At 40.5% G+C, this 26,262-nt stretch overlaps 1 protein-coding gene across 2 annotated transcripts; it reads left to right on the forward strand.

The window, feature by feature from the left end:
• Positions 1-145: 145 nt before the first annotated feature.
• Positions 146-24,412, forward strand: LOC123991410 (myosin-7-like). 2 transcript variants are annotated; one of them, XM_046292984.1, is made up of 41 exons: positions 146-230; positions 353-398; positions 1,929-2,137; positions 3,417-3,560; positions 3,652-3,808; positions 3,898-3,925; positions 4,011-4,116; positions 6,810-6,902; positions 7,290-7,353; positions 7,444-7,542; positions 7,975-8,078; positions 8,694-8,832; positions 8,927-9,045; positions 9,250-9,399; positions 9,491-9,661; positions 9,826-10,135; positions 10,232-10,305; positions 10,494-10,699; positions 10,794-10,917; positions 11,430-11,566; positions 11,656-11,911; positions 12,139-12,381; positions 12,464-12,640; positions 12,739-12,884; positions 12,960-12,980; positions 13,088-13,157; positions 13,662-14,051; positions 14,157-14,283; positions 14,381-14,499; positions 14,586-14,782; positions 16,647-16,830; positions 17,156-17,321; positions 19,948-20,072; positions 20,160-20,468; positions 20,576-20,779; positions 20,881-21,177; positions 21,329-21,433; positions 21,533-21,628; positions 21,713-21,847; positions 23,367-23,415; positions 24,286-24,412. In XM_046292984.1, exons 3-40 carry the CDS (start codon positions 1,937-1,939, stop codon positions 23,385-23,387), a joined length of 5,814 nt encoding a protein of 1,937 aa, XP_046148940.1. In that variant the 5' UTR covers positions 146-230; positions 353-398; positions 1,929-1,936; the 3' UTR covers positions 23,388-23,415; positions 24,286-24,412. The 2 variants fall into 2 exon arrangements, with proteins under 2 accessions (XP_046148940.1, XP_046148939.1); XM_046292983.1 differs by lacking the exon at positions 12,960-12,980 and having other exon boundaries at positions 13,067-13,157.
• The last annotated feature ends 1,850 nt before the right edge of the window (positions 24,413-26,262 follow it).

A 26,262-nucleotide genomic window follows, 5' to 3' on the forward strand; every position in this document is an offset into this window, starting at 1 on the left:
AAATGGTGATGCTGTACATGCACCTTGGGATTTTGCTCCCCTCCTCCCACCTCATTGGTCTGAGAAACACACCCTCTACTTCCAAATACAGATCTTCTAAAATAATCAGACTCATTTATTACAATAGATGGCCCATCTCCATATAGGGCTGAGCAACACTCTTTATAAAGAGTGATGGAGACCAGGGGAGACAGACTAGGGGGAGACACAAGGCACTGGACATCCTGAAGGTAAGCATATAGAGGCAGTCTGCTGAGGAGGGCAAAGATAATCATCACAGGACCAAACAATTGTCATTACCACACATATGTGTTCAGTTGATTGATATTGTCTTTGTCTATTTCATTCTCAGTCGAGATCCTTTCCACCAAACGTATTCAAGGTGTGACCAAGGACAGGTAAGAATGTCTTCTATTAGTATATAGGTTTTTAAATATAGGTTTTACAACCCGCCTCTTAGTGGTTTGCATGAAGACTTTCAATGTGTTCCATGAAAACTATACATTTCTATACTAATGTTTTATTTTAGGCTGGGTTTCTGTACAGCACTTTGAGATATCAGCTGATGTACGAAGGGCTATATAAATAAATTTGATTTGATTTGATTTTGTCTACTCATCAACCTAGTCAACTTGTATATGATGCACAATACGTCTTTCCCGTATAGTAATTACATGAAGCTGTAGATTTGAGCTACAGTGGACCTAGCTACTTTTGGTCTGCTGTGAATCTCACACGTTTTGGTTTATTTTCAATGTGCTATTGGTTTGCTGACCTTCATATTGTTCAGATAGTCTTATTAATCTAGGGTTCTAAATGTGGTAGCCCACCGGTGTTCTGCCTCGACCCTCATGTCTTTTTTAGGCTATTATTTTGGGCCGTGGCTGCGAATCCAACTTTTTCGGCCTCACTCAAAGATGCAGAGCTTTCCGAAGCTTATGTGCAGATCCCGTTCTGCGAAAGTGTATATTCTCTACTTTATGTGCAGAGATCAGGCTACTCAAGCGAATGGCGCTTGTTTAATAATAAAGTTAGATCAAAGCTGAATCAGTGTCTGCAAGATCACATAACAAGCACCGTGACCATTCGCCTGAGTAGCCTGTTCGCTGCATCTAAAGGTGAGAATATGCACACGCGCAGCACGTGATCCGCACATGCGCAGAGGCTTCGGGAAGCTCCGGATGTTTTAGCACAGCGGACAAAAAAATCCAGAAAAAGTCGGATCCACAGCCACTCCATATATTTTAAAGTTCTATTGGTCTGCCATGCTGGTACAGTATACTGTTCATATACAAAACAGACATAAAGTGATAGTAATATCCAATATTCCATTGGGGGAAATGTTTGGGACCGACTTTTTAAAATGAATTTAGTGAAGTATTAAGGCAAAATCAAAGGGCTGTAAAACATCCACATTCATGTTGAAGTGTTTAGAAACATATTCTATTCTTATTTACAATAAAAGTGACTCCAAAATGACACAATACATTATTTACCATTAATTTCTATTGGGCAAAGCATGATCTGAAACAAAACCAAAACGAACTGCAAATGCATCCAGCAAGTTTGTAGAGTCAAAAGCTTGATTTAATCATTGCATGCTAGGAATATGGGACCAATTACTAAACTTTTGACTACTTCATTTATAAGAATCTTTAGGTGTCAATCATTTTGATCCCTACCTTTTTGAGAAAAAGAAAAAAAAAATCTCTTCCTCTATGCAATTGTATTAGTATAAAATAATACAATTTATTTTCTACAGTCAAGGGTGTCAATCATTTTGAACCCCACTGTATGCATTCAAAGCTCTGTTTCACAAATTTAAGAATGTGTGACATGTTGATGGCAGAGTTTGGGGTTGGCATTAATTTCAACCTGGTACTGTGTGTAAATAATATCCATACTGCACTCTGTTTCTGTCTGCACAGGTTTAAGAATGGGGGACGCGTTGATGGCAGAGTTTGGTGCCGCAGCTTCCTATCTGCGTAAGTCAGACAAGGAGCGTATGGAATGCCAGACTAGACCCTTTGACATAAAGAGAGAGTGCTATGTGCCAGACCCTGAGGTTGAGTACGTCAAGGCCACAATCACCAGCAGAGATGGGGCTAAAGTCACCGTTGATACTGAGTTTGGAAAGGTAAATATTTTACTATTAAAAATCTTCTTAAAATATACTTTTGGTCATGTAGTGTATGTGGACACCTGTTTGTCGAACATCTCATTCCAAAATCATTGCCATTAATATGGAGTTGGTCCCCCCTTTGCTGCTATAACAGCCTCCAGTCCACTGGGAAGGCATTCCACTAGATGTTGAAACATTGCTGCGGAGACATGCTTCCATTCAGCCACAAGAGCATTAGTGAGGTCGGGCACTCATTAGTGAAATCAGGCACTGATATTGGGCGATTAGGCCTGGCTTGCAGTCAGCGTTCCAATTCATCCCAAAGGTGTTCAACGGGGTTGAGACCAGGGCTCGGTGCAGACCAGCCAAGTTCTTCCACACCAATCTTGACAAACAATTTCTGTATGGAAAGGTGGCATCAGTTGACCAGGGCTGCTTTAGCAGGGCAAAAATGTGACTTGTTGGAAAGGTGGCATCCCCTACGACAGTGCCAAGTTTAAAGTCACAGAGCTCTATTGCATGGCCGTGTGCTCGATTTTATATACCTGTCAGCAACGGGTATGGCTGAAATAGTAGAATCCACTTATTTGAAGGGGTGTCCACATGAGCTAGTGTCACCATGAGTGACAGAACACAGCCGATCATAGCGCAACTAGAGAAAATGACCAACGTCTATGCTCTGTGCTTTCGCTGGCTGCCCCTCCACCACAGGAAGCACTGAGCTAGGCTGAAACAAAACGTTGCTTCCAGAGGCAGATTGGAACTCTGTAGTGAGTGTTACAACCGAGGTCAGACCATTTTTACGAGCTACCCTCATCAGCATTCGCCGGTCCCGTTCTGTAAGCTTGTGTGGCCTACCACTCCGCGATGAGCTGTTGTTGCTCCTAAACATTTCCACTTCCCAATAACAGCACTTACAGTTGACCAGGGCTGCTTTAGCAGGGCAAAAATGTGACTTGTTGGAAAGGTGGCATCCCCTACGACAGTGCCAAGTTTAAAGTCACAAAGCTCTACTGGAGATTGCATGGCCGTGTGCTCAATTTTATATACCTGTCAGCAACGGGTATGGCTGAAATAGCAGAATCCACTAATTTGAAGGGGTGTCCACATTGTTGTACACTATATATATAAAACTAAGAGCAGAATCCTGACTTGAGATCTTTAACTTTCATGCAAATCAGGCATTACATGTCAATTGATAATTTGTGAAAAATCAAGATAGGATTTGTGTCAAAAGTGAATACCTCTACACCTTGAAAATGAAACAAAATCATTTAATTTGCCCATCTTTCAGACTGTTACTGTGAAGGAGGATGACGTTCACCCCCAGAACCCGCCAAAGTTTGATAAAATTGAGGACATGGCGATGTTCACCTTCCTGCACGAGCCTGCTGTGCTGTTTAACCTCAAAGAGCGTTACGCAGCCTGGATGATCTACGTAAGTCAAGCCTGACTGCTAATATCTCCATTAAATCAAACATTCATTCAAATGAATGAAACTAAATCTGCATCTCCCTCGTCTTCCACAGACCTACTCAGGGCTGTTCTGTGTCACTGTCAACCCCTACAAGTGGCTGCCAGTGTATGATCAGTCTGTTGTCAATGCATACAGAGGCAAGAAGAGGACAGAAGCTCCTCCACACATCTTCTCCATCTCTGACAATGCCTACCAGTACATGTTGTCAGGTAAAATATCACTTTTCCTTTTCATCTACATTGGCATATCAAATAATTTTTGTGTAATGACACATTTACTGATACTTCTCTTTCAACAGACAGGGAAAACCAGTCTGTTCTTATCACGTAAGTACATCAACCAAAGGTTATATTGATTTGAGGCTATTTAAAATTAAGATAAATTCTGAGACGTTTGTATTTTCAATCCCAGCGGAGAATCCGGTGCTGGAAAGACTGTGAACACCAAGAGGGTCATCCAGTATTTTGCCAGCATTGCTGCTGTCAGTGGAAAGAAAAGCGCTGCAGAAGAAAAAAAGGTAAACAGAAAATAGAATGCAAGTAAAACTTTTGTTTTACTTGTCCGAAAGCTTAAGTAACTTGTCCTTGAAAAGAGTAACAATAAAATAACTATAACGAGGCTATATACAGGGTGTACCAGTACCGAGTAAATGTGTGCGGGTACAGGTTTATGACCTGCCGAGCCAGTTGCGGTGACACAGGAATGCCGGTGGAAAGTTATTTTAGGACATCGGACATGACAATGACATTAATACCTGCTAAATAGTTAACTAGCGAGATAGCCAATTCAAAACATATTGTGTAGTTTGGCTGGTTATCTAGTTAGCATGTAAATCTTGGTGGGCAAACTCTATAACATTTTTTGGGATATATGCCAGCAAAGCCACTACACAACACAATACATTAATTGCACTAAAACGGTGACAAACAGTGCCCACAAACTGTTAGGGCCTACATAAAGCTGTCCCGAGAGCGGAGGTTTCTTACATTTAGCCTCATTTAAAAAAAACATAGCTGAGATGGCTGACTTGCTTAAATAAATGTGGTTTCTACTGACTGCTTGTGGATTTGTGTAACTCGATAAAAAGCATTCTTCTTCAATAATGACAAATGCCGTTTTAACTTTTTAGCCATTATTGAACATTATTACATTTTTGTTCTGTAGATTGTCAACAAAGACTGTCATTCTCTGGATTTACGGTGCTTTCAAGACAACTGGGAACTCTGAAAAAACAGGGTTGAATCAAGATATCAGGGATCTTTAGGTCTGGAAGTCAGAGCTTTAGAAAGAGATCCAAGTTCCTGACTGGAATTCCGAGTTTGACGACCATTCAAAACACAATTTCCCAGTCAGAATTCATTTTTCCCCCCCCAGAGTTCCCAGTTGTCTTGAACACACTGAAGTCGCAGATTTCCCAGTTCCGAGTTCCGAGTTGTTTTGAACGTGGCCAATGTATTCAACCATTTCTGGCCCATGGTGTTGCTTGTGAATGTTTATCCTTTTAAGCTCGGAAAAGAGACCATTTCAGACAGATGTTTTCAACCCTTAAACCCAAACTTGAACCACACACCCTCTCCACCGAATTGCAGGCAGGGGAAGCAAAATAGTTATTGTTTTGCATCGCAATTAGCCACTCATTCCTTCCATTGTTGAATTTGCGATGTATGACTTTTGCGTAATGTTTATGTCCAATGACCGATGAGCACCAATTCGTTTTCTGTATAATTTATCTTCATATGACAGAGATTGAAAAGATTGTCGATGTGATTCATGATGATGACTGCTTGCCTAGCTAGCTAGCTAAGATTTTGAAAGTATGATGTTGACAACAGTCCAATCAAAGCTACTGTAGATATAACGTGTTTTGACATCATTTTATCTTGACCTTGAGCCTTATTGGACAGGTACATCTAATATAGATCTATGGCAGCACCCTAGGGGGCTTGAACTACCTAGCTCTCCCTGAAGATTCTGCGATGAGCTAGTATCCCCATGAGTGACAGAACACAGCCAATCACAGCGCAACTAGAGAAAATGACCAACGTCTATGCTCTGTGCTTTCGCTGGCTGCCCCTCCACCACAGGAAGCACTGAGCTAGGCTGAAACAATTTGGACCTGTCTTACTCAAGAGAACATGTTTGTATCCGGCTTTATTAACTAAATTATTTATTTTATTTTTAACATTGTTTGCAAACTGATATGTAACGTGAATTATTTCCAAAATTACATTCAAAATGGGCAAATAAATAAATACATTAGCTAAACATGTAGGGCTCAAAACAGGTGGGTCTCTGCCCAACCTGCATTGAATGATGGGTTGCCACTGTCTGTTGTTGTCTCTCTCTCTCCTCTGGCAAAGGCCCACTGGCACATGTAGGTGATGCAAACAACATGACCTTTCCAGGATTTTCATTGCTGATCAAAATGTTGGTATAATTGCGGAAATAACTCACTAACTAGCAATGTGGCTTTCTCGCGACTGCATGATTGAAATACCGATCATGCCCGTTAATGAAGGCCTACAATAATTATACTCTGATTTGCTCTGCAGAGATTGGGAGAACAGTGTGCAACACATTGCATCCAGAGGACACTTGATCCACTGATGACACACATTGTGGTTATTCTGTGATTCTTTTTACTTGTCCAGTCGGACAACTTAAATCTACATTCTTCTTGTCCAAGCGTTAATGTCGAGCCCTGTGATCATCAATGTCTATCCTACATTTTTTTCAATTCATGGCTGGTTGAGCATATCAAATCAAATGTTATTAGTCACATGCGCAGAATCCAACACTTTACAGTGAAATGCTTACTTACGAGCCCCCTAACAAACATTGCAGCTTAAAAAAAAATACAGATAAAAATAAGAAATAAAAGTAACAAGTAATTAAAGAGCAGCTGTAAAATAACAATAGCGAGACTATATACAGTGGTTACCGCTTTTATCCAAAGTACTTACAGTCATGTGTCAATTATGGGTGGTCCCGGGATTGAACCCACTACCCTGGCGGGGCACCAGAAGGTTAGTTGTGGTAATATGTACATGTAGGTAGTTATTAGTGACTATACATAGATGATAACTACAGAGAGTAGCAGGGTTGTAAAAGGGGCAATGCAAAAAAAGCCATTTGATTAGATCCCATTTTATTAATGTAGTATTGGTGTTCATTGCAGCATTTTCACATTGTATGGATGTTGATTTCTAGGGGACACTGGAGGATCAAATCATCCAGGCCAATCCTGCCCTGGAGGCTTTTGGTAATGCCAAGACCATCAGGAATGACAACTCCTCTCGATTCGTAAGTTTGGTCTTTGTTTGCAGTCAAAGACCATTCAAATCTCATCCTATATTTTAATCTTATCTGTTATCTTCTGGATTTGAATTTTATAAGGATAATAATTTTATTAGGATCCACATTAGTAGATGTCATGACGTCAGCTTATCGTCCTCGGGTCCATCAGCTAATCTTCCCTTTGGGACTGTATATGTGCAACAGACCTGGGTTTAAATACTATTTGTTTTATTTCAAATACTTTCAGTGTTTAATTGAGCCTACCAGATAGGTGGGATTTAAACCCATTCAAGCTCAATCAAGCACACCGAAGGTATTCAAAAAGAAAACAACTACTACTTGAACCCAGATCTGGTGTGCTCATTCATTTCTACTTTTGACAATAACTTACAGGGTAAATTCATCCGAATTCATTTTGGAGTCAGTGGGAAGCTTTCGTCTGCTGACATTGAGACTTGTGAGTACAATAGTATATTTGCTCAGAATTGAACAGATCTCGTTGACGGGAAACACATTAATACCAAAAGCACTTTTCCATACTGATCAGATCTACTGGAGAAGTCACGTGTAACTTTCCAGCTCAAGGCTGAGAGAGATTATCACATCTTCTACCAGATCCTGTCCCAAAAGAAACCAGAACTGCTGGGTGAGTATTAAATCATCAAATTGTGTACTGAGCAGGCTTGAGGTCCATTCTGAATTAAACTGAACATTTCTGATGAATTCCAATTAAATTCTTATGGTGCAGCCAGCGCATGCAGTGTGCTACCCCTCATTCCCAACCGTAAAACTCACAACATAATGTATTGTGATTTATGCCATAATATTTCCTTTGTCCATGAGAAAGTTGCAATTATTTAAATGCCATTTAAGCACACAACATTGACAATTTGATGCACGAAAAACAATCTCCAGGTGCAGTTTTTCTAAACTTGATTAAGACTAATTTGGCGTCCTGTCTATTTCTAATATTACTGTTGTTTTGTTATTTTTGTACAATGCCAATCTTCCAAATAGTATGTTATGGCCTATTCCACAGCCTGAACACAATTAAACTGTGCTGTTGAAATATTTCCAGAGATGCTACTCATCACCAGCAATCCCTATGACTACGCCTTCATCTCCCAAGGAGAGATTGCTGTTACTTCCATTAATGATTCAGATGAGCTAATGGCTACTGATGTGAGTAAAACATACTGTATACACTGAGCGTCAAACCCTTAGGAACACCTTCCAAATAGAGCTGCATCCCCTTTTGCCTTCAGAACAGTCTACAATTCATTGGAGGATGGACTCAACAAGGTGTCAAAAGCGTTCCACAGGGATGCTGGCCCATGTTGAATCCAATGCTTCTGAAAATTGTGTCAAATTGGCTGGATGTCCTTTGGGTATTCTTGACAAACACAGAAGACTGCTGAGCGTGAAAAACCCAGCAGCAATTGAAGTTCTTGACACTCAAACCAGCGCGCCTGGCACCTACCACCATACCCCGTTCTAAACGCACTTAAATCTTTTGTATTACCCATTCAACCTCTGAATGGCACACATACACAATCCATGCCTCAATTGTTTCAAGGCCTAAAAATCCTTCTTTAACCTATCCCCTCCCCTTCATCTACACCGATTGAAGGTGACATTAATAAGGGATGAAATCTTTCACTGAACTCACCTGGTCAGTCTATTTTATGGAAAGAGCAGGTGCTCCTAATGTTTTGTACACTCACTGTATGTGGTAATAATCCAGTTGTATCCAACTTTCTCTCCAATACAAAACAATGGCTTTTATTTCAAAACTAGGATGCCTTTAATGTGCTTGGATTCTCCCAAGAAGAGATTAATGGCATTTATAAGCTGACTGGGGCCATCATGCACTACGGCAACCTGAAGTTCAAGAATAAGCAGCGGGAGGAGCAAGCAGAGGCAGATGGCACTGAGGGTGAGCACTGATAAAAACCTCTCACTTTAACATAATATCTGAAGAATCTGACGCTCAGAGTGCCTCCTCCAACCATAAAATTTTGCCTTTCCAGATATTGACAAAGCTGCATATCTGATGGGCCTGAACTCTGCTGACCTGGTCAAGGGGCTGTGTCACCCAAGGGTCAAAGTAGGAAATGAGTGGGTCACCAAAGGTCAGAGTGTCGACCAGGTGAGTCTCAAAAAGGTTTTACATTTCCAGGAGAAAATAATTTTGAACATAAAACTTCTTTCTAGAGTTGCTAATATGTTCATGCCTGTGATTCCTCATTGATGATGCCTTTTAGTCCAAGGCCTGATCTGTGTCTGGGAAACTGTCCCTATGCGTTTATCTGGAGTCTATGTTTTGGTAAATAATTTTCTCAACATTTTGTAGGTTAACTACTCCATTGGTGCACTGGCAAAGAAAATTTACGAGAACATGTTCCTCTGGATGGTGATAAGAATCAACCTTTCACTGGACACGAAGAACGCTCGCCAGCACTTCATTGGTGTGCTGGACATTGCTGGCTTTGAGATCTTTGATGTGAGTGATTTGATAAAAGGCCACGTCATGAAACGATTAATCTAAAACATTACAGCTGACAAAATAAAGTAACTGTAAACTTCTATTTCAGTTCAACACCTTTGAGCAGCTGTGCATCAACTTCACTAATGAGAAGCTGCAACAGTTCTTCAACCACCACATGTTTGTGCTGGAGCAGGAAGAATATAAGAAAGAGGGCATCGTCTGGGAGTTCATTGACTTCGGCATGGACTTGGCTGCCTGCATTGACCTCATTGAAAGGGTTGGTGTCTTCAGTTTCGCAGTAGTTTAATTTATATGATTGAATCTTTAGGATTTCAAACATTACACGGGCAATCTTCATAAATGTGCTTCAACAACAAATTATTCTCATATTTATGATTTTGCCTTAGTATTCATTTATTTTCATTCATTTTCCCCTTTCAGCCCATGGGTATCATGTCCATCCTTGAAGAGGAGTGCATGTTCCCCAAGGCCAGTGATTCTACATTCAAAGCTAAGCTGTATGACACCCATCTGGGCAAAAATGCATGCTTCCAGAAGCCTAGGATTATTAAGGGTAGACCAGAGGCACATTTCTCCCTGGTTCACTATGCTGGCACTGTTGATTACAACATTGGTAACTGGCTGGTGAAGAACAAGGACCCGCTGAATGAGACTGTGGTCGGACTGTTCCAGAAGTCAAGTCTTAAGTTCCTGGCCAACCTCTTTGTGGGCTATGCTGGTGCAGAAGGAGGTACTATGTGTTTTTATCGGCAAAGACTACAAACCACAGAAATAAATACAAATGTACATGACAATAGTATATTTAATTGATGTCATTATCATACAGCACCTGAAGAAAAAGCGGCTGGAGGAAAGAAGAAGAAAGGCTCTTCCTTCCAGACTGTGTCTGCATTGCACAGGGTAAATCTGACTTTAAATCAATATACTTTTGATGTTTTCAAATGGCAGAAAATAACAAATGTATTATATTTGTGCTAAATTTGACATGTCAGTTTGTTGTGGATTGGCATGATAGCATTAAATGCCGTTATGACTCGTGAGGTACTGGGAGTCATTTATGGAAAATTCTACATTTGTCATACTTACAGGAGAACTTGGGTAAACTCATGACCAACTTGAGGTCTACTCACCCTCACTTTGTGCGATGCCTCATCCCCAATGAGACCAAGACTCCTGGGGCCATGGAGAATCCTCTGGTCATGCACCAGCTGCGCTGTAACGGTGTGCTGGAAGGCATCAGGATCTGCAGAAAGGGCTTCCCCAACAGGATCCTGTATGCTGACTTCAAACAAAGGTACAAATCATTATGCATTTCCTGTCCAAAATAAATTCAACTGTTTACCTATTCAGGTATTTTTAAAGATAATTGCTTTCTGATTTAAATTCAGATATCGCATCCTGAATCCAAATGCTATCCCTGAGGGTCAGTTCATGGACAACATCAAGGCAGCAGAAAAACTGCTGGGCTCTCTGGACATTGACCACACCCAGTACAGATTAGGACACACGAAGGTACGTTCTCTAAATAGATGAAAAACAATAGCAGCAATTATGGGGTCCAAGCATGACATTAAGAACACAACACCATCAGGTCGAACGGCGCAATGCCACTTGCTGATATACCACTGATCATGCTTACTACATATCATCTGTCTCTAGGCCAAATGGATCAAGTCAAGAGATACAAATATATACTTGGTGTAGCGCCACCATGTAGTAAGTCCAGATCTGGCTACATATAAGATATTAAAAGCATTGTACACATACTGTTTGAGATAAGACCGTGCCAAATGTTTTAAATCTTGGTCAACATGCTGGTTGTAAAATCAATTTCTCATTCTAAGGCCACCTTGTGGTCAATTTGTGCCCTTTTCGCACAGAGGCAAGACATCAACAATCTAAACATGACTATAAACATGGGGGATAACACATTCAAGTTAATTGTGGTCAACTGGCAGAAAAATACAATCCTACCGAATACAAGATGATCCAACCACCACATTATGTCATTTGTGTCTCATTAGGTGTTCTTCAAGGCTGGTCTCCTGGGTACCCTTGAGGAGATGAGAGATGACCGTCTCGCTCTTATCATCACTGGAATGCAGGCCCGATCACGTGGTCTACTTGCCAGAATTGAGTTCCAGAAAATTGTTGAACGCAGGTTGGAATAAGACTATATAAAACTTCTGCAGACAATATGGTGGAGGTGGAAAAGGGTGTATAAAAAGCTACTTCTGTTCCATTTCACAGGGACGCCTTGCTTGTGATCCAATGGAACATTCGTGCCTTCATGGGTGTCAAGAATTGGCCCTGGATGAAGATGTACTTCAAGATTAAACCTCTGCTGAAGTCAGCAGAGACTGAGAAGGAGATGGCGAACATGAAGGAAGAATTCCTGAAGCTTAAAGAGGCTTATGCTAAAAGTGAAGCCCGTAGAAAGGAGCTGGAAGAGAAGATGGTCTCCCTTATCCAAGAGAAGAATGACCTGCAGATCGCTGTCCAAACTGTGAGTAACTTTAACTGCACTACCGTTACATTTCTCCACTCAAATTCTTTGTCAAAATTGCCTTAGCTAACTAGAGAAATGTAAAAACAGAGAAAGAGGAGACATGATTTGCTAAATAGGTATGGACAATCAGCAGAGCATTTGTAGTCTCCAAATATTTTTCCACCAAACACATTTCTGAGCTTTGGAGAATTTGATATACTTACAATATATTGACACATTGACAGTCAGAAGACACTATTGGTGATGCTGAAGAGAGATGCGAGGGTCTGATCAAGAGCAAAATCCAGCTTGAGGCCAAATCCAAAGAGCTGACAGAAAGACTGGAGGATGAGGAGGAGATGAATTCAGAGCTTACTGCTAAGAAGAGGAAGCTGGAAGATGAGTGCTCAGAACTCAAGAAGGACATTGATGATCTGGAGCTCACCCTGGCTAAAGTGGAGAAGGAAAAGCATGCCACAGAGAACAAGGTAAAAGTTGTTCTTCATTATTGTATTGTTAAAACTCCAATTGATTGTTTTGGATGAAAACGTAATGACATTGTTTCCTTAGGTTAAAAACCTGACTGAAGAGATGGCAGCTCTGGATGAAATCATTGCCAAGCTGACCAAGGAGAAGAAGGCTCTGCAGGAGGCTCATCAGCAAACGTTGGATGACCTGCAGAGTGAGGAGGACAAGGTCAACACGCTGACCAAGGCCAAAGCCAAACTGGAACAGCAAGTTGATGATGTGAGTATTAAATAGGAATTCATAAAGAATTACAACAAAATAAGTAATATCCTAAAATAGCCTACAGCACAAAAATGGTTTAATATAACCTTTATCAGCTTGAAGGGTCTCTGGAGCAAGAGAAGAAGGTCAGGATGGACCTTGAGAGAGCCAAAAGAAAGCTGGAAGGAGACTTGAAGTTGACCCAGGAGAGCCTAATGGACCTGGAGAACGACAAGCAGCAAATGGAGGAGAGAATGAAGAAGTAAGATCACAACCCACAAAATCTAATGAATAATTCCTTTACAGAAAGCTCTAAAATGTGTACTTTACTTATCAGGAAGGATTTTGAGACGAGCCAACTCAGTAAGATCACAAATCAAAAAAGGCTTATAGAATATTATTCAGTAGAAAATGCTTTCTCAATAAGCATGTTCTTCTCAATAGGAAGGACTTTGAGATGAGCCAACTCAACAGCAAGATTGAGGATGAGCAGGCCATGGGTGCCCAACTCCAGAAAAAACTGAAGGAGCTGCAGGTATTTCAATAGCAATATTGAAGGGAATCTTTCTGTTACACTTGCAGAGTTGTAAAGTAATGAATTACAACTACTCTCGTTAATGTAATTTAGTAGCTTTTCCGAGTATTTTTCAAAGTCAGTAATTTTATTCTAGTTGAGGACAATGTTTTGTAACAGTATTCTACTTAAGGAAAATAGTTCAGTAATCCTTGTACCCCTGATTTTAATTGCTTTGAATGTTTAATTTATTTTAAAATATTGCCCTGTTGAAATTCATAAAATAAACTAACTTAGATCCTACTGTACATTCATTTCCTAGAGTACTTTTTCAATTTAATGCATGGAAAATATGTGTAACAACATTCAGATCATTAGCTCATTTTGCTAAGGTTATCAAGCTTAATGAAGTACACAGAGTACTTTTAAAATTATCTACCGTTTACGTTTACTTGAGAAGGATATTTCAGTACTCTTTCCACCATTGTACACTTGTTCTGTAAATCGTAATTCCCTCCATTGCAGGCCCGCATTGAGGAGTTGGAGGAAGAGCTTGAGGCTGAGAGAGCTGCCCGTGCCAAGGTGGAGAAACAGAGAGCAGACTTGGCCAGAGAGCTGGAAGAGATCAGTGAGAGGCTGGAGGAAGCAGGTGGAGCCACTGCTGCCCAGATTGAGATGAACAAGAAGAGGGAGGCTGAGTTTCAGAAGGTGCGCAGAGACCTTGAAGAGGCTACTCTGCAGCATGAGGCTACAGCTGCCACTCTGAGGAAGAAAAATGCTGACAGTGTGGCTGACCTGGGAGAGCAGATTGACAACCTTCAGAGAGTGAAGCAGAAGCTGGAGAAGGAGAAGAGTGAGCTCAGGCTGGAGCTGGATGATGTGGCCTCCAACATGGAGCAGATTGTCAAGTCTAAAGTATGTGGTATCACTAAGCAATCAAAACGTGTTATCTGCACATGCTTTTTAATGATGGAATCTAGTGACGGTGTTCTGTCATTCAAAAAACAAATCTGTTTTTAGACAAACTTGGAGAAAATGTGCCGCACTCTCGAGGACCAGATGAGTGAATACAGGACGAAAGCTGAGGAAGGACAGCGATCCATCAATGATTTCACTATGCAGAAAGCAAAGCTTCAAACTGAGAATGGTATATTAACAAAAAATCTGGACATTCACATGAACAGCAACAACAAATAACCAAATAAATAATATAATTAGAAATAATTAGAATTGCATTAAAACAGGTGAACTTGCCAGACAGCTGGAGGAGAAGGACTCTCTGGTCTCCCAACTGACCAGAGGTAAGCAGTCCAATGTTCAGCAGATTGAAGACCTCAAGAGACAACTGGAGGAGGAAGTCAAGGTATTTATACTAAAAATGCAGTGTCAATAATCAACTTCATTTAACCTCCGGCATAATTTGATTCTTTACAAAAATGTCCTTACTAGGCAAAGAACGCACTTGCCCATGCAGTGCAGTCTGCTCGCCATGACTCAGATCTGCTGAGGGAGCAGTATGAAGAGGAGCAGGAGGCCAAGTCTGAGCTGCAGCGTGGCATGTCCAAGGCTAATGCTGAAGTGGCTCAGTGGAGAACCAAGTATGAAACTGATGCCATCCAGAAGACAGAGGAGCTTGAAGATGCAAAGTAAGGACGTTTTCTTACTTTTAAGGCTATTCAACCTTGGCTGAATTAGTGACACACAAAAGTACATGAATGATACTTGTATTACCTGAGCGCATTTGGAAATTATTCAGACCCCTTGACTTTTTCCACATTTTGTTACGTTACAGCCTTATTCTAAGATGGATTAAATTGTATTTTTCCCTAATCAATTTACACACAATACCCCATAATGACAAAGCAAAAACAGGTTTTTAGAAATTAATAGCAAAAAAATTACTGAAACATCCGATTTACGTTAATATTCAGACCCTTTACTCAGTACTTCGTTGAAACACCTTTGGCAGCGATTACAGCCTTGAGTATTCTTCGGTATGACGCTACAAGCTTGACACACCTGAATTTGGGAAGTGTCTTCCATTCTTCTCTGTAGATCCTCTCAAGCTTGGATGGGGAGCGTCGCTGCACAGTTATATATAGGTTTCTCCAGAAATGTTTGATCAGGTTCAAGTCCGGGCTCTGGCTGGGCAAATCAAGGACATTCAGAGACTTGTCCCGAAGCAACTCCTGTGTTGTCTAGGCTGTGTGCTTAGGGTCATTGTCCTGTTGGAAGGTGAACCTTTCCACCAGTTTTAGGTCAGAGCGCTCTTGACCAGGTTTTCATCAAGGATCTCTCTGTACTTTGCTCCGTTCATCTATCCCTCAATCCTGACTAGTCTCCCAGTCCCTGCCGCTGAAAAACATCCCACCACGATGCTTCACCGTAGGGATGGTGCCAGGTTTTCTCCAGACATGACACTTGGCATTCAGGCCAAAGAGTTCAATCTTGGTTTCATCAGACCAGAGGATCTTATACTCATGGTCTGAGAGTCCTTCAGGTGCCTCTTGGCAAACTCCAAGCAGGCTGTCATGTGCCTTTTACTGAGGAGTGGCATCCGTCTGGAAATTCTACCATAAAGGCCTGGTTGGTGGAGTGCTGCAGAGATTGTTGTCCTTCTGGAAGGTTCTCCCATCTCCACAGAGGAACTCTGGAGCTCTGTCAGAGTGACCACAGGGTTATTGGTTACCTCCCTACAAAAGGCCCTTTTCCCCCGATTGCTCAGTTTGGCCGGGCGGCCAGCTCTAGGAAGAGTCTTGGTGGTTCCAAACATCTTTCATTTAAGAATGATGGCGGCTACAGTGTTCTTGGCATCCTTCAATGCTGCAGATATTTTTTGGTACCCTTCCCCAGATCTGTCCCTCGACACAATCCTCTCTCAAGGCTCTACAAACAATTCCTTCGACCTCACGGCTAGGTTTCAGCTCTGACATGCACTGTCAACTGTTGGACCTTATATAGACAGGTGTGTGTCTTTCCAAATTACGTCCAAACAATTGAATTTACCACAAGTGGACACAAGTTGTAGAAACATCTCAAGGATGATCAATGGAAACAGGATGCACCTGAGCTCAATTTCGAGTCTCATAGCAAAGGGTCTGAATACTTATGTAAATAAGGTATTTTTTTATATATTGTTTTAATAGAAATTTGCTAAAATTGATAAAAACCTGTTTTTGTTTTGTCATTATGGGTTATTGTGTGGATTGATTGTTGTGTATTGTGTAGATTGTGGTCCTTCTGTAGCTCAGTTGGTAGAGCAAAAAGGGTAGTGGGTTATCCCGGGACCAATATGTAGAATGTATACATGACTGTTTTTGAACTAAAGCATATATTATTATATTATTATTATTATATTAGATTGATGAGAAAAATATATAATTGAATACATTTTTGAACAAGTCTATAACGTAACAAAATGTAGAAAAAGTCAAGTGGTCTGAATACTTTCCGAATGCACCGTACAAAAAAGGCAGATTTCTTAAATGTTTCTCATCTATGTTAATCCAGGAAGAAGCTGGCTCAGCGTCTGCAGGATGCAGAGGAGGCTGTGGAAGCTGTTAATGCTAAATGCTCCTCCCTGGAGAAGACTAAACACAGACTCCAGAATGAGATTGAAGATCTCATGGTGGATGTGGAGAGATCCAATGCAGCTGCTGCCGCTCTGGACAAAAAGCAAAGGAACTTCGACAAGGTAAGACAATTAAATGTAGACAAGTCCAATTAGCCTTCATTATAGTACATGATAGGGGCAGCAGGTAGCCTAGTGGTTAGAGAAGTAGGCCAGCAACCGGAGGTTTGCTGACATCATCCTACCATCGCCTGCAGTTGTGCCCTTGAGCAAGGCACTTAACCCCCTATAATTGCTTCAGGGGCACAGAACTGCAGCTGACCCATTGCTTCCTGCAACTGTGTGTCTCGGGGCTTGGGTTGTGACCGTCTTTCCTCTGTAATTTAATGGACAATAAAGTACATCTTATCCTAATCATATACTGTACTGAAACCACTTATCTTTCCAGGTCCTGGCTGAGTGGAAGCAGAAGTTTGAAGAGGCTCAGACTGAGCTAGAGAGCTCCCAGAAAGAGGCCAGATCTCTCAGCACTGAACTCTTCAAACTCAAGAACTCTTATGAGGAATCTCTGGATCATCTGGAGTCCATGAAAAGGGAGAACAAGAACCTTCAAGGTCAGAGGATATGCATTATTAGATGCACGGCATAGGGGGAGCCCACATTTCATGGGGGGATACGGGACCTTCCTTGATTTGAAGGGCACAATTCACAATTGTTACACTGATCTAAAACAATGCATACATCCGTGATGCTTTAGGATAGAAAACAAGCAGCAAACTGCCAGAGAAAGGCACAACTCTGATGAACATGGGAATGTATTTGGTTGTCTCTATGACATTCAGAAGCTGAGCCATGACCTTCTAAAGCCGAGAAGTTTAAAAAATTGTACTCTGTTTGGGAAGTCATCTTCAGTGAGGGTCCAAAAAGGTGACACGGTTTTTTTTTTGCACAGAAACTTGCTGCTTTAAAGTGAACATTTCTAGTGACTTTCAGGCTTGATCCCTTCTTGAAATGCAGGTTTAAACTGTGTACTAACTCATAGCTAAAAATGTTAAGGAAAGCTATCAAATGTTATTTGTTGCCTAGGCTTTACTGCAAATGACACTCAAGTCCACAGAATAAACAAATGATACTGCAGTTAGCCATGACAGCCTTTATAATAGAACGCATGTGACCACAAACACACACTAAATATTGTAAAGTACAAACAAACATCCATTCTATTTCTGCTCTATTACAGTGACTACGATTATAGTCGCAGTGGTCTAAGATACTGCATCGCAGTGCTAGAGGTGTCACTACAGACCCTGGTTTGATCCCAGGCTGTGTCGTAGCCAGCCGCGACAGGGAGACCCATGATGCGGCGCACAATTGGCCCTGCGTCGTCTGGGTTTATGGGAGGGTTTGGCTAGCCGGGATGTCCTTGTCCCATCGCGCTCTACCGACTCCTTGTTGCGGGCTGGGTACATGCATGCTGACTTTGGTCGCCAGTTGTATAGTGTTTCTTCTGACACATTGGAGCGGCTAGCTTTTGGGTTAAGCGAGCAGTGTGTCAAGAAGCAGTGCAGTTTCGCACTGCTTGAGGACGCATGGCTCTCGACCTTCGCCTCTCCCGAGTCCGTATGGGAGTTGCAGCGTTGGGACAGTACTCTAACTACCAATTGGATATCACGAAAAAGGGGTAAAAAGTCAAAACAAAATAAATATATAACATTCACTGAGTAAAAAGTAAAATACTCACAAAATGTTACAGTATGCGAAGTTCAACACAACAAAATGTGAGAAAAAGGGAAAATGTATGGTGTTCCTTTCATCACTATAGTGGCATCCAACTTAAGCCAGGCCAAGCTCCAGCTACACTTGATTCCTGAAACCACTTGTTTAACAAGCAACGCCTCATTTTCACCAAATTCTCTCATTCTGAAAATTAACCACATAAGAGGGAAAACATTGAAGCGTTCATTCAAACAGCACTTTTGTGCATTTGCCAGCAGCTCTTCGCTGTGCTTCAAGCATTGAGCTGTTTATGACTTCAAGCCTATCAACTCCCGAGATTAGGCTGGTGTAACCGATGTGAAATGGCTAGCTAGTTAGTGGGGTGCATGCTAATAACGTTTCAATCGGTGACGGCACTCGCTCTGAGACCTTGAAGTAGTTGTTCCCCTTGCTCTGCAAGGGCCGCGGCATTTGTGGAGCAATGGATAACAATGCTTCGAGGGTGACTGTTTTCGATGTGTTCCTGGTTCGAGCCCAGGTAGGGGCGAGGAGAGGGACGGAAGCTATACTGTTACACTGGCAATATTAAAGTGCCTCTAAGAACATCCAAAAGTCAAAGGTATATGAAATACAAATGGTAAAGAGATAAATAGTCGTATAATTCCTATAATAACTGCAACCTAAAACTTCTTACCTGGGAATATTGAAGACTCATGTTAAAAGGAACCACCAGCTATCTCATGTTCTGAGCAAGGAACTTAAACGTTAGCTTTTTTACATTGCACTTTTACTTTAGTCTCCAACACTTTGATTTTGCATGATTTAAACCAAATTGAACATGTATCATTATTTATTTGAGGCTAAATAGATTTTATTGATATATTATATTAAGTTAAAATAAAAGTGTTCATTCAGTATTCTTGTAATTGTCATTACTACAAATAAATAAATAAATACAAATTGGTCACTTAACCGGTACCGGCTTTTTTTGGTCCTCCAATAATCGGTATCGGCATTGAAAAATCATAATTGGTCGACCTCTAGTCAGTAGTGATCAAAACGTCCATATTAGACAAAAACATTTATAAAAAATTATCATCGGATCTATACGAATCAAGTATGTTACCTATTTTGGATTCAAAACTAATTTCGCCTAAAGGTGACTAGTTTGCATCCCTGTATCTTATACAATGTGTGACTCTGTCACTATCAAATCTATTCACTTTCTGTAAGAGAATATGTATAATTAAATTGAGTTCATATATTTACATTACATTTAAGTCATTTAGCAGACGCTCTTATCCAGAGCGACTTACAATAAATGATCATAATAAAACATATTTGGTAGCGGAATAATAACACTTGGGGAAATTAGGTCAATTTATTATCCTTCTTCTTCTTATTATTATTATCCTTTGTCTTCTTCTTATCACTAAATAGCATAACTTAGACATTTAAAGATGGAGAATACAACAACATCAGAGATAATTCAAATATTCTGATTAACAATTACATTTTCCACAGAGGAAATTTCTGACCTGACTGAGCAACTTGGTGAGGGAGGAAAGAGCATCCATGAGCTGGAGAAGATCCGTAAACAGCTGGAGCAGGAGAAGGCTGAGATACAGTCTGCTTTAGAAGAAGCTGAGGTAAGAATATAAAACATTTACAGATAGTGAAAGTTCCAGAATTGAATTGTAAAATCTTCTAAACTATGGGTGGCTGTGTTCTCATAGGGATCCCTAGAGCATGAGGAGGGCAAGATCCTGAGAGCACAGCTGGAGTTCAATCAGGTCAAAGCTGACATTGAACGGAAACTGGTGGAGAAGGATGAGGAGATGGAGATGAATAAGAGGAACCAGCAGAGAGTGGTGGATACCCTGCAAAGCTCCCTGGAGTCAGAGACTCGCAGCAGGAATGAAGCTCTCAGACTGAAGAAGAAGATGGAGGGAGATCTCAATGAGATGGAGATCCAGCTCAGCCAGGCCAACAGGCAGGCAGCAGAGGCCCAGAAGCAACTTAAGGGTCTTCATTCCCATCTGAAGGTAACACCTCCACACCATTGTGAATTAAAAACATTGCTTGTGCCTTCACAAAAAGCCAAACCACACTGTGAAACAAAATATAGTAAAATCATAAATTCTCTCTACAGGATTCTCAAATGCAGCTGGATGATGCTCTTCGTGGCAATGATGATCTGAAGGAGAACATTGCTATTGTAGAGAGACGCAACAACCTGATGCAGGCTGAATTGGATGAGCTGAGAGCCATGGTGGAGCAGACTGAGAGAGGCCGCAAACTGGCTGAGCAGGAACTGCTGGATGTTAGTGAGAGAGTTCAGCTGCTGCACTCACAGGTAAGACGGTAATAGATAACAATTTGTGTTCTCCTTAAAATGTCTGCGATTTGAGATTTGTTGAGGTTATATTAAAAGGAATTTGTCATATATATGTGTAGAACACCAGCCTGTTGAGCCAGAAGAAGAAGCTAGAGGGTGACACATCCCAGCTTCAGAATGAAGTGGAGGAGGCTGTGCAGGAGTGCAGAAATGCTGAGGAAAAGGCCAAAAAGGCCATTACTGATGCTGCCATGATGGCAGAGGAGCTGAAGAAGGAGCAGGACACCAGTTCTCATCTGGAGCGCATGAAAAAGAACATGGAGCAGACCATCAAGGACCTGCAGCACCGCCTGGATGAAGCTGAACAAATTGCCATGAAAGGTGGCAAGAAGCAGATCCAGAAGCTGGAGTCCAGAGTAAGTGTCTGAGGCCCAGCTACATAATCTTCTATTCATTCTAAATAATTTTTTCATATTTCTAGTCATATTTCTAGCTTTAATATTAAAAGCAGTGGTAACTAACAAGGTAAATGGAATTAATGTGTTAACATTCATCATTTCTTTCTAGGTGAGGGAGCTAGAGAGTGAAGTGGAAATGGAGCAAAGGAGGAGCAGTGATTCTGTGAAAGGTGTCCGTAAATATGAGAGACGCATCAAGGAGCTCACCTACCAGGTACATCACATATTTTAATTTGACAGTGCATTATTAACATGCTAAGAATCAAATGCAAGACACACAAATGACAAGTTTTTCCTTTATTTTTGGGTACAGACTGAGGAAGACCGTAAGAATTTGTCCCGTCTTCAAGACCTGGTGGACAAACTGCAGCTGAAGGTCAAATCCTACAAGAGAACTTCAGAAGAGGCTGTAAGTAGAAAATGTTCCATCATCCAACTAATTCATCTGTAATTCTCAAATTGTTGTTTGCTAAAAACTTAAATCATTTCACAGGAAGAACAAGCCAATTCTAATTTGGGCAAGTTCCGCAAGATTCAGCATGAACTGGATGAGGCAGAGGAGAGGGCTGATATTGCTGAGTCTCAGGTTAACAAGATGAGAGCCAAGAGTCGTGATTCCGGCTCCAAGGTCAGTAAAGTTACTTTTTCAAGAGTCTGAAAGGATCATTTGCAAACATCCCATGTACTGTAGTGTAGATGGCAAAAAACTAAACTTGGAATAGCTTTAAGGCATATTACATCAAATAGCTATTCGCATTATCGTTATTTATATTCCTGTTTTTTTAGAGAAGTTCCCCTTTAATTTAATTGTCTCATCCTAAAATTGTTTTAGATTACTCCTTGAATTTGTGCCACAAACAGGTTTAACAATTTTCTGCTGTACATCCTGTAGTTGAAGAGCAGCAATCTATTGAACTTAGTAGGAAATCAAATAAATGTATTGCCCAAGATTATCATAATACATTAACAAAATCCATCAGTGATTCGTATTTTCCTTAAACTTTCTGAAGAGGCAACGCAGGAATGCCCCTTTCTTTGTGTGCGTGTTTGTCTACCACTTTGTGTAGCTGTTAGTGATGATGATAACCGTCATCTGGTGAAAGGGTTTCCCAAAAGCGTTCTCAATTAAATGTTAACTACAAAGTAAGCCTACTTGGTATCATGATAATTTGCATCAATCCAGTGGCGATTTTTTTTTGTGCAAACTCCGTAATTACATGTGTGGTACAGAAACACCACTAACCAAACAAGTCTCTTGCTGGTGCCCAGTTGAATTAAATGGTATCTACACGCCAAAATTAAAATGTATTAGATTTTTCCCAGACCTCAAAAGTGGTCTCCTGATGTAGTTAAATAATTTAGTTGTTTTTCTATTAAAAATGTGCAATTTTGAGAGCAAAAAAACAGAAGAAAAAAACAGGGCAAAAAACAGAAACATGGATTGACAAAACGGGGAAAAAACTGAATTTAGAAAAAACTGAATTAGGCAAAAAATGTAACAGATTTCATAACTTATTTTTTTGTGACCATTGAATTATTTAATTGCACATAATTGCTCTAAATAAGCATTGCACTTCTGTTGTCATCATCATTTATTTTTTTAACCTTTATTTAGCTAGGCAAGTCAGTTAACAAATTATTATTTACAATGACGGCCTACACAAGCCAAACCCTAACACTGGGCCTATGATCCCTATGGGACTCCCAAACACGGCCGGTTGTGATACAGCCTGGAATCGAACCAGCATATGTAGTGACAACTCTAGCACTGAGATGCAGAGCCTTAGACCCCTGTGCCACTCGGGAGCTTGAAAATTAAGCTTTTTCTCTGCTGAATTTGTAGGAAAGGAAAACTATATAGTTGCATGCCCCTGATCACTCTATTGAAGCAAAAGAAACCTGTGGACTTTCAATATAAAACGCAAAACTAAACGGTTTAAAACATTTTTTGATGGTCTGATTGTTTTAAAAATACAGATTTCTAAAAACTAACACAAACCATTTACCATAATATACATACTGTACATACCTGTTGAAGTTTCCAACCATATAATTTTAAGGACACAGTATATGGCAGTATAAAATGTTTTCCTTCACACAGTAATATTTAAAAAATGCTCATGATCAATCCATCTTCTCTGTCACAGAAAGGAAAGGATGAAGAGTGAGGCCAAGAGTTGTGATGCCAGCTGTCAGGTCAGTTCTTTCCATCAAAATAATTATATTGATTCTAATTTTCAAATTCCCTCATGTCAACAAGTATTTGATGTCAAACAGCTATACTATCATTGACATGACATATTTTTATACTCACTGAGTGTACAAAACATTAGGAACACCAGCGCTTTCCATGACATAGACTAAGCAGGTGAATCCAGGTGAAAGCTATGATCCCTTATTTATGTCACTTGTTAAATCCACTTCAATCAGTGTAGAGGAAGGGGAGGAGCCCAGTTAAAGAATCATTTTAAAGCCTTGAGACAGTTGAGACATGGATTGTGTATGTGTGCCATTCAGAGGGTGAATGGGCAAGACAAAAATGTAAGTACCTTTGAACGGGGTATGGTAGTAGGTGCCAGGCACACCAGTTTGAGTTTGTCAAGAACTGCAACGACGCTGGGTTTTTCACGCTCAACAGTTTCCTGTGTGTATTGAGAATTGTCCACCACCCAAAGGACATCGAGCCAACTTGTCACAACGGTGGGAAGCATTGGAGTCAACATGGTCCAGCATCCCTGTGGAATGAGATTAATTGAGGCTGTTCTGAGGGCAAAAGGGGTTGCAACTAAATATTATGAAGTATTCCTAATGTTATGTACACTCATTATAAAACAGAATCAAATATGAATTGGATTGTTGTCTACTTTTAACTATTTTTTAAACATTATTTCTAAAGCATAATGGTTTCAGTGGTCACTTTCTGTGCAATATCAAGCAAAACTATTTTTGTAAATTATGTATTATAAGATTTGATTGTAAGATTTAAACATAAATGAAGAACAGTATTTAATAATAACATTTTCAGAAGTACATTTTCTCAACCTTTATCTATCTTCTTTGTCACAGAAAGAACATGATGAAGAGTGAAGCTCTCAGATGGACCTTTCTGAAAATGTCCTGACTGTAGTGCTTTAGTTTTCTATATTCTCAATGTAACATGAGCAGAATAAAGAATAAACTAAATTTAAAATAGCCCCTTTGTGTATTCCTTGTAACATGTTACCTGTATGACAACGGTTTTTAATATCTGGTTGTCGAGGGTGTGTACGGGAGGCGAAGTCAGGTGCAGGAGAGCAGAGTTGGTGTTGATTCCATTTCAATATTTCTGGTATGTTCTATAATCTAATTTGGTTATTTAATTCAAATTGACTTCTAATCACATGGCCCAGTGGCATGCTGGACAGAAAGTGACTTTCCCACTAGCACTCGCATTATATAAAAATGGTTTATCTATCTATTGACATACAGTACCAAACAAAAGTTTGGACACACCTACTAATTCCAGGGTTTTTCTTTATTTTTTACTATGTTTTACATTGTAGAATAATAGTGAAGACATCAAAACTATGAAATAACACATGTAATCATGAAGTAACCAAAAAAGTATAAACAAATCCAAATGTATTATATTTGAGATTCTTCAAAGTAGCCACCCTTTGCCTTGATGCCAGCTTTGCACACTCATGGCATTCTCTCAACCACACTTTTTGTTTGGCCAGGCAGGGATGTCCTTGTCCCATCGCGTTCTAGTGACTCGTGTGGCGGGCCGGACGCATGCACACTGACACGGTCGCCTGGTGTACAGTGTTTCCTACTACACATTAGAGGTCGACCGATTATGATTTTTCAACGCCGATACCGATTATTGGACGCCCAAAGAAGCCGATACCGATTAATCAGACGATTTTTATTTATTTATTTGTAATAATGACAATTACAACAATACTGAATGAACACTTATTTTAACTTAATATAATACATAAATAAAAATCCATTTAGCCTCAAGTAAATAATGAAACCTGTTCAATTTGGTTTAAATAATGCAAAAACAAAGTGTTGGAGAAGAAAGTAAAAGTGCAGTATGTGCTATGTAAGAAAGCTAACGTTTCAGTTCCTTGCTCAGAACATGAGAACATATGAAAGCTGGTGGTTCCTTTTAACATGAGTCTTCAATATTCCCAGGTAAGAAGTTTTAGGTTGTAGTTATTATAGGAATTATAGGACTATTTCCCTCTATACCATTTTTCTTTCATAAATCCTTTGACTATTACATGTTCTTATAGGCACTTTAGTATTGCCGGTGTAACAGTATAGCTTCCGTCCCTCTCCTCCCTCCTCCCTGGGCGTGAACCAGCAACACAACGACAACAGCCACCCTCGAAGCAGCGTTACCCATGCAGAGCAAGGGGAACAACTACTAGAAGGTTCAGAGCGAGTGACGTTTGAAACACTATTAGCGCGCGCTAACTAGCTAGCCATTTCACTTCGGTTACACCAGCCTCATCTCGGGAGTTGATAGGCTTGAAGTCATAAACAGCGCAATGCTTGACGCACAACAAAGAGCTGCTGGCAAAACGCACAAAAGTGCTGTTTGAATGAATGTATACGCACCTGCTTCTGCCTACCACCACTCAGTCAGATACTTAGATACTTGTATGCTTGTAAGCTCCTGAGTCCGTATGAGAGTTGCAGTAATGAGACAAGACTGTAACTATCAATTAGATACTACGAAATTGGGGAGAAAAAGGGGTAAAATAAAATTCCACTCTTGTCTATCAGCACAGCCAATGTCCCCCTTATAGTGCAAAATGGCCGTACCACATTTGAATAATGCGACACAACAGGTAGGACTGTTGAAACTGTTCATTACTATTCACAAAACAATGTCCATACAGGCTAGAACACTTTACAATGCAAGAAGATGCCGGTAACTTCCAGCTTTGTAGGCTAACTTGTCTTGCTAGCTTACAGCTGAAGCTATCATCAATTCACTACCCTGGTACTTTGTTTATGATAACATGCTAATTGTGCTATATTGCAAAG

Source organism: Oncorhynchus gorbuscha, linkage group LG12, assembly GCF_021184085.1.
Source record: "Oncorhynchus gorbuscha isolate QuinsamMale2020 ecotype Even-year linkage group LG12, OgorEven_v1.0, whole genome shotgun sequence".
NCBI lineage: Eukaryota > Metazoa > Chordata > Actinopteri > Salmoniformes > Salmonidae > Oncorhynchus > Oncorhynchus gorbuscha.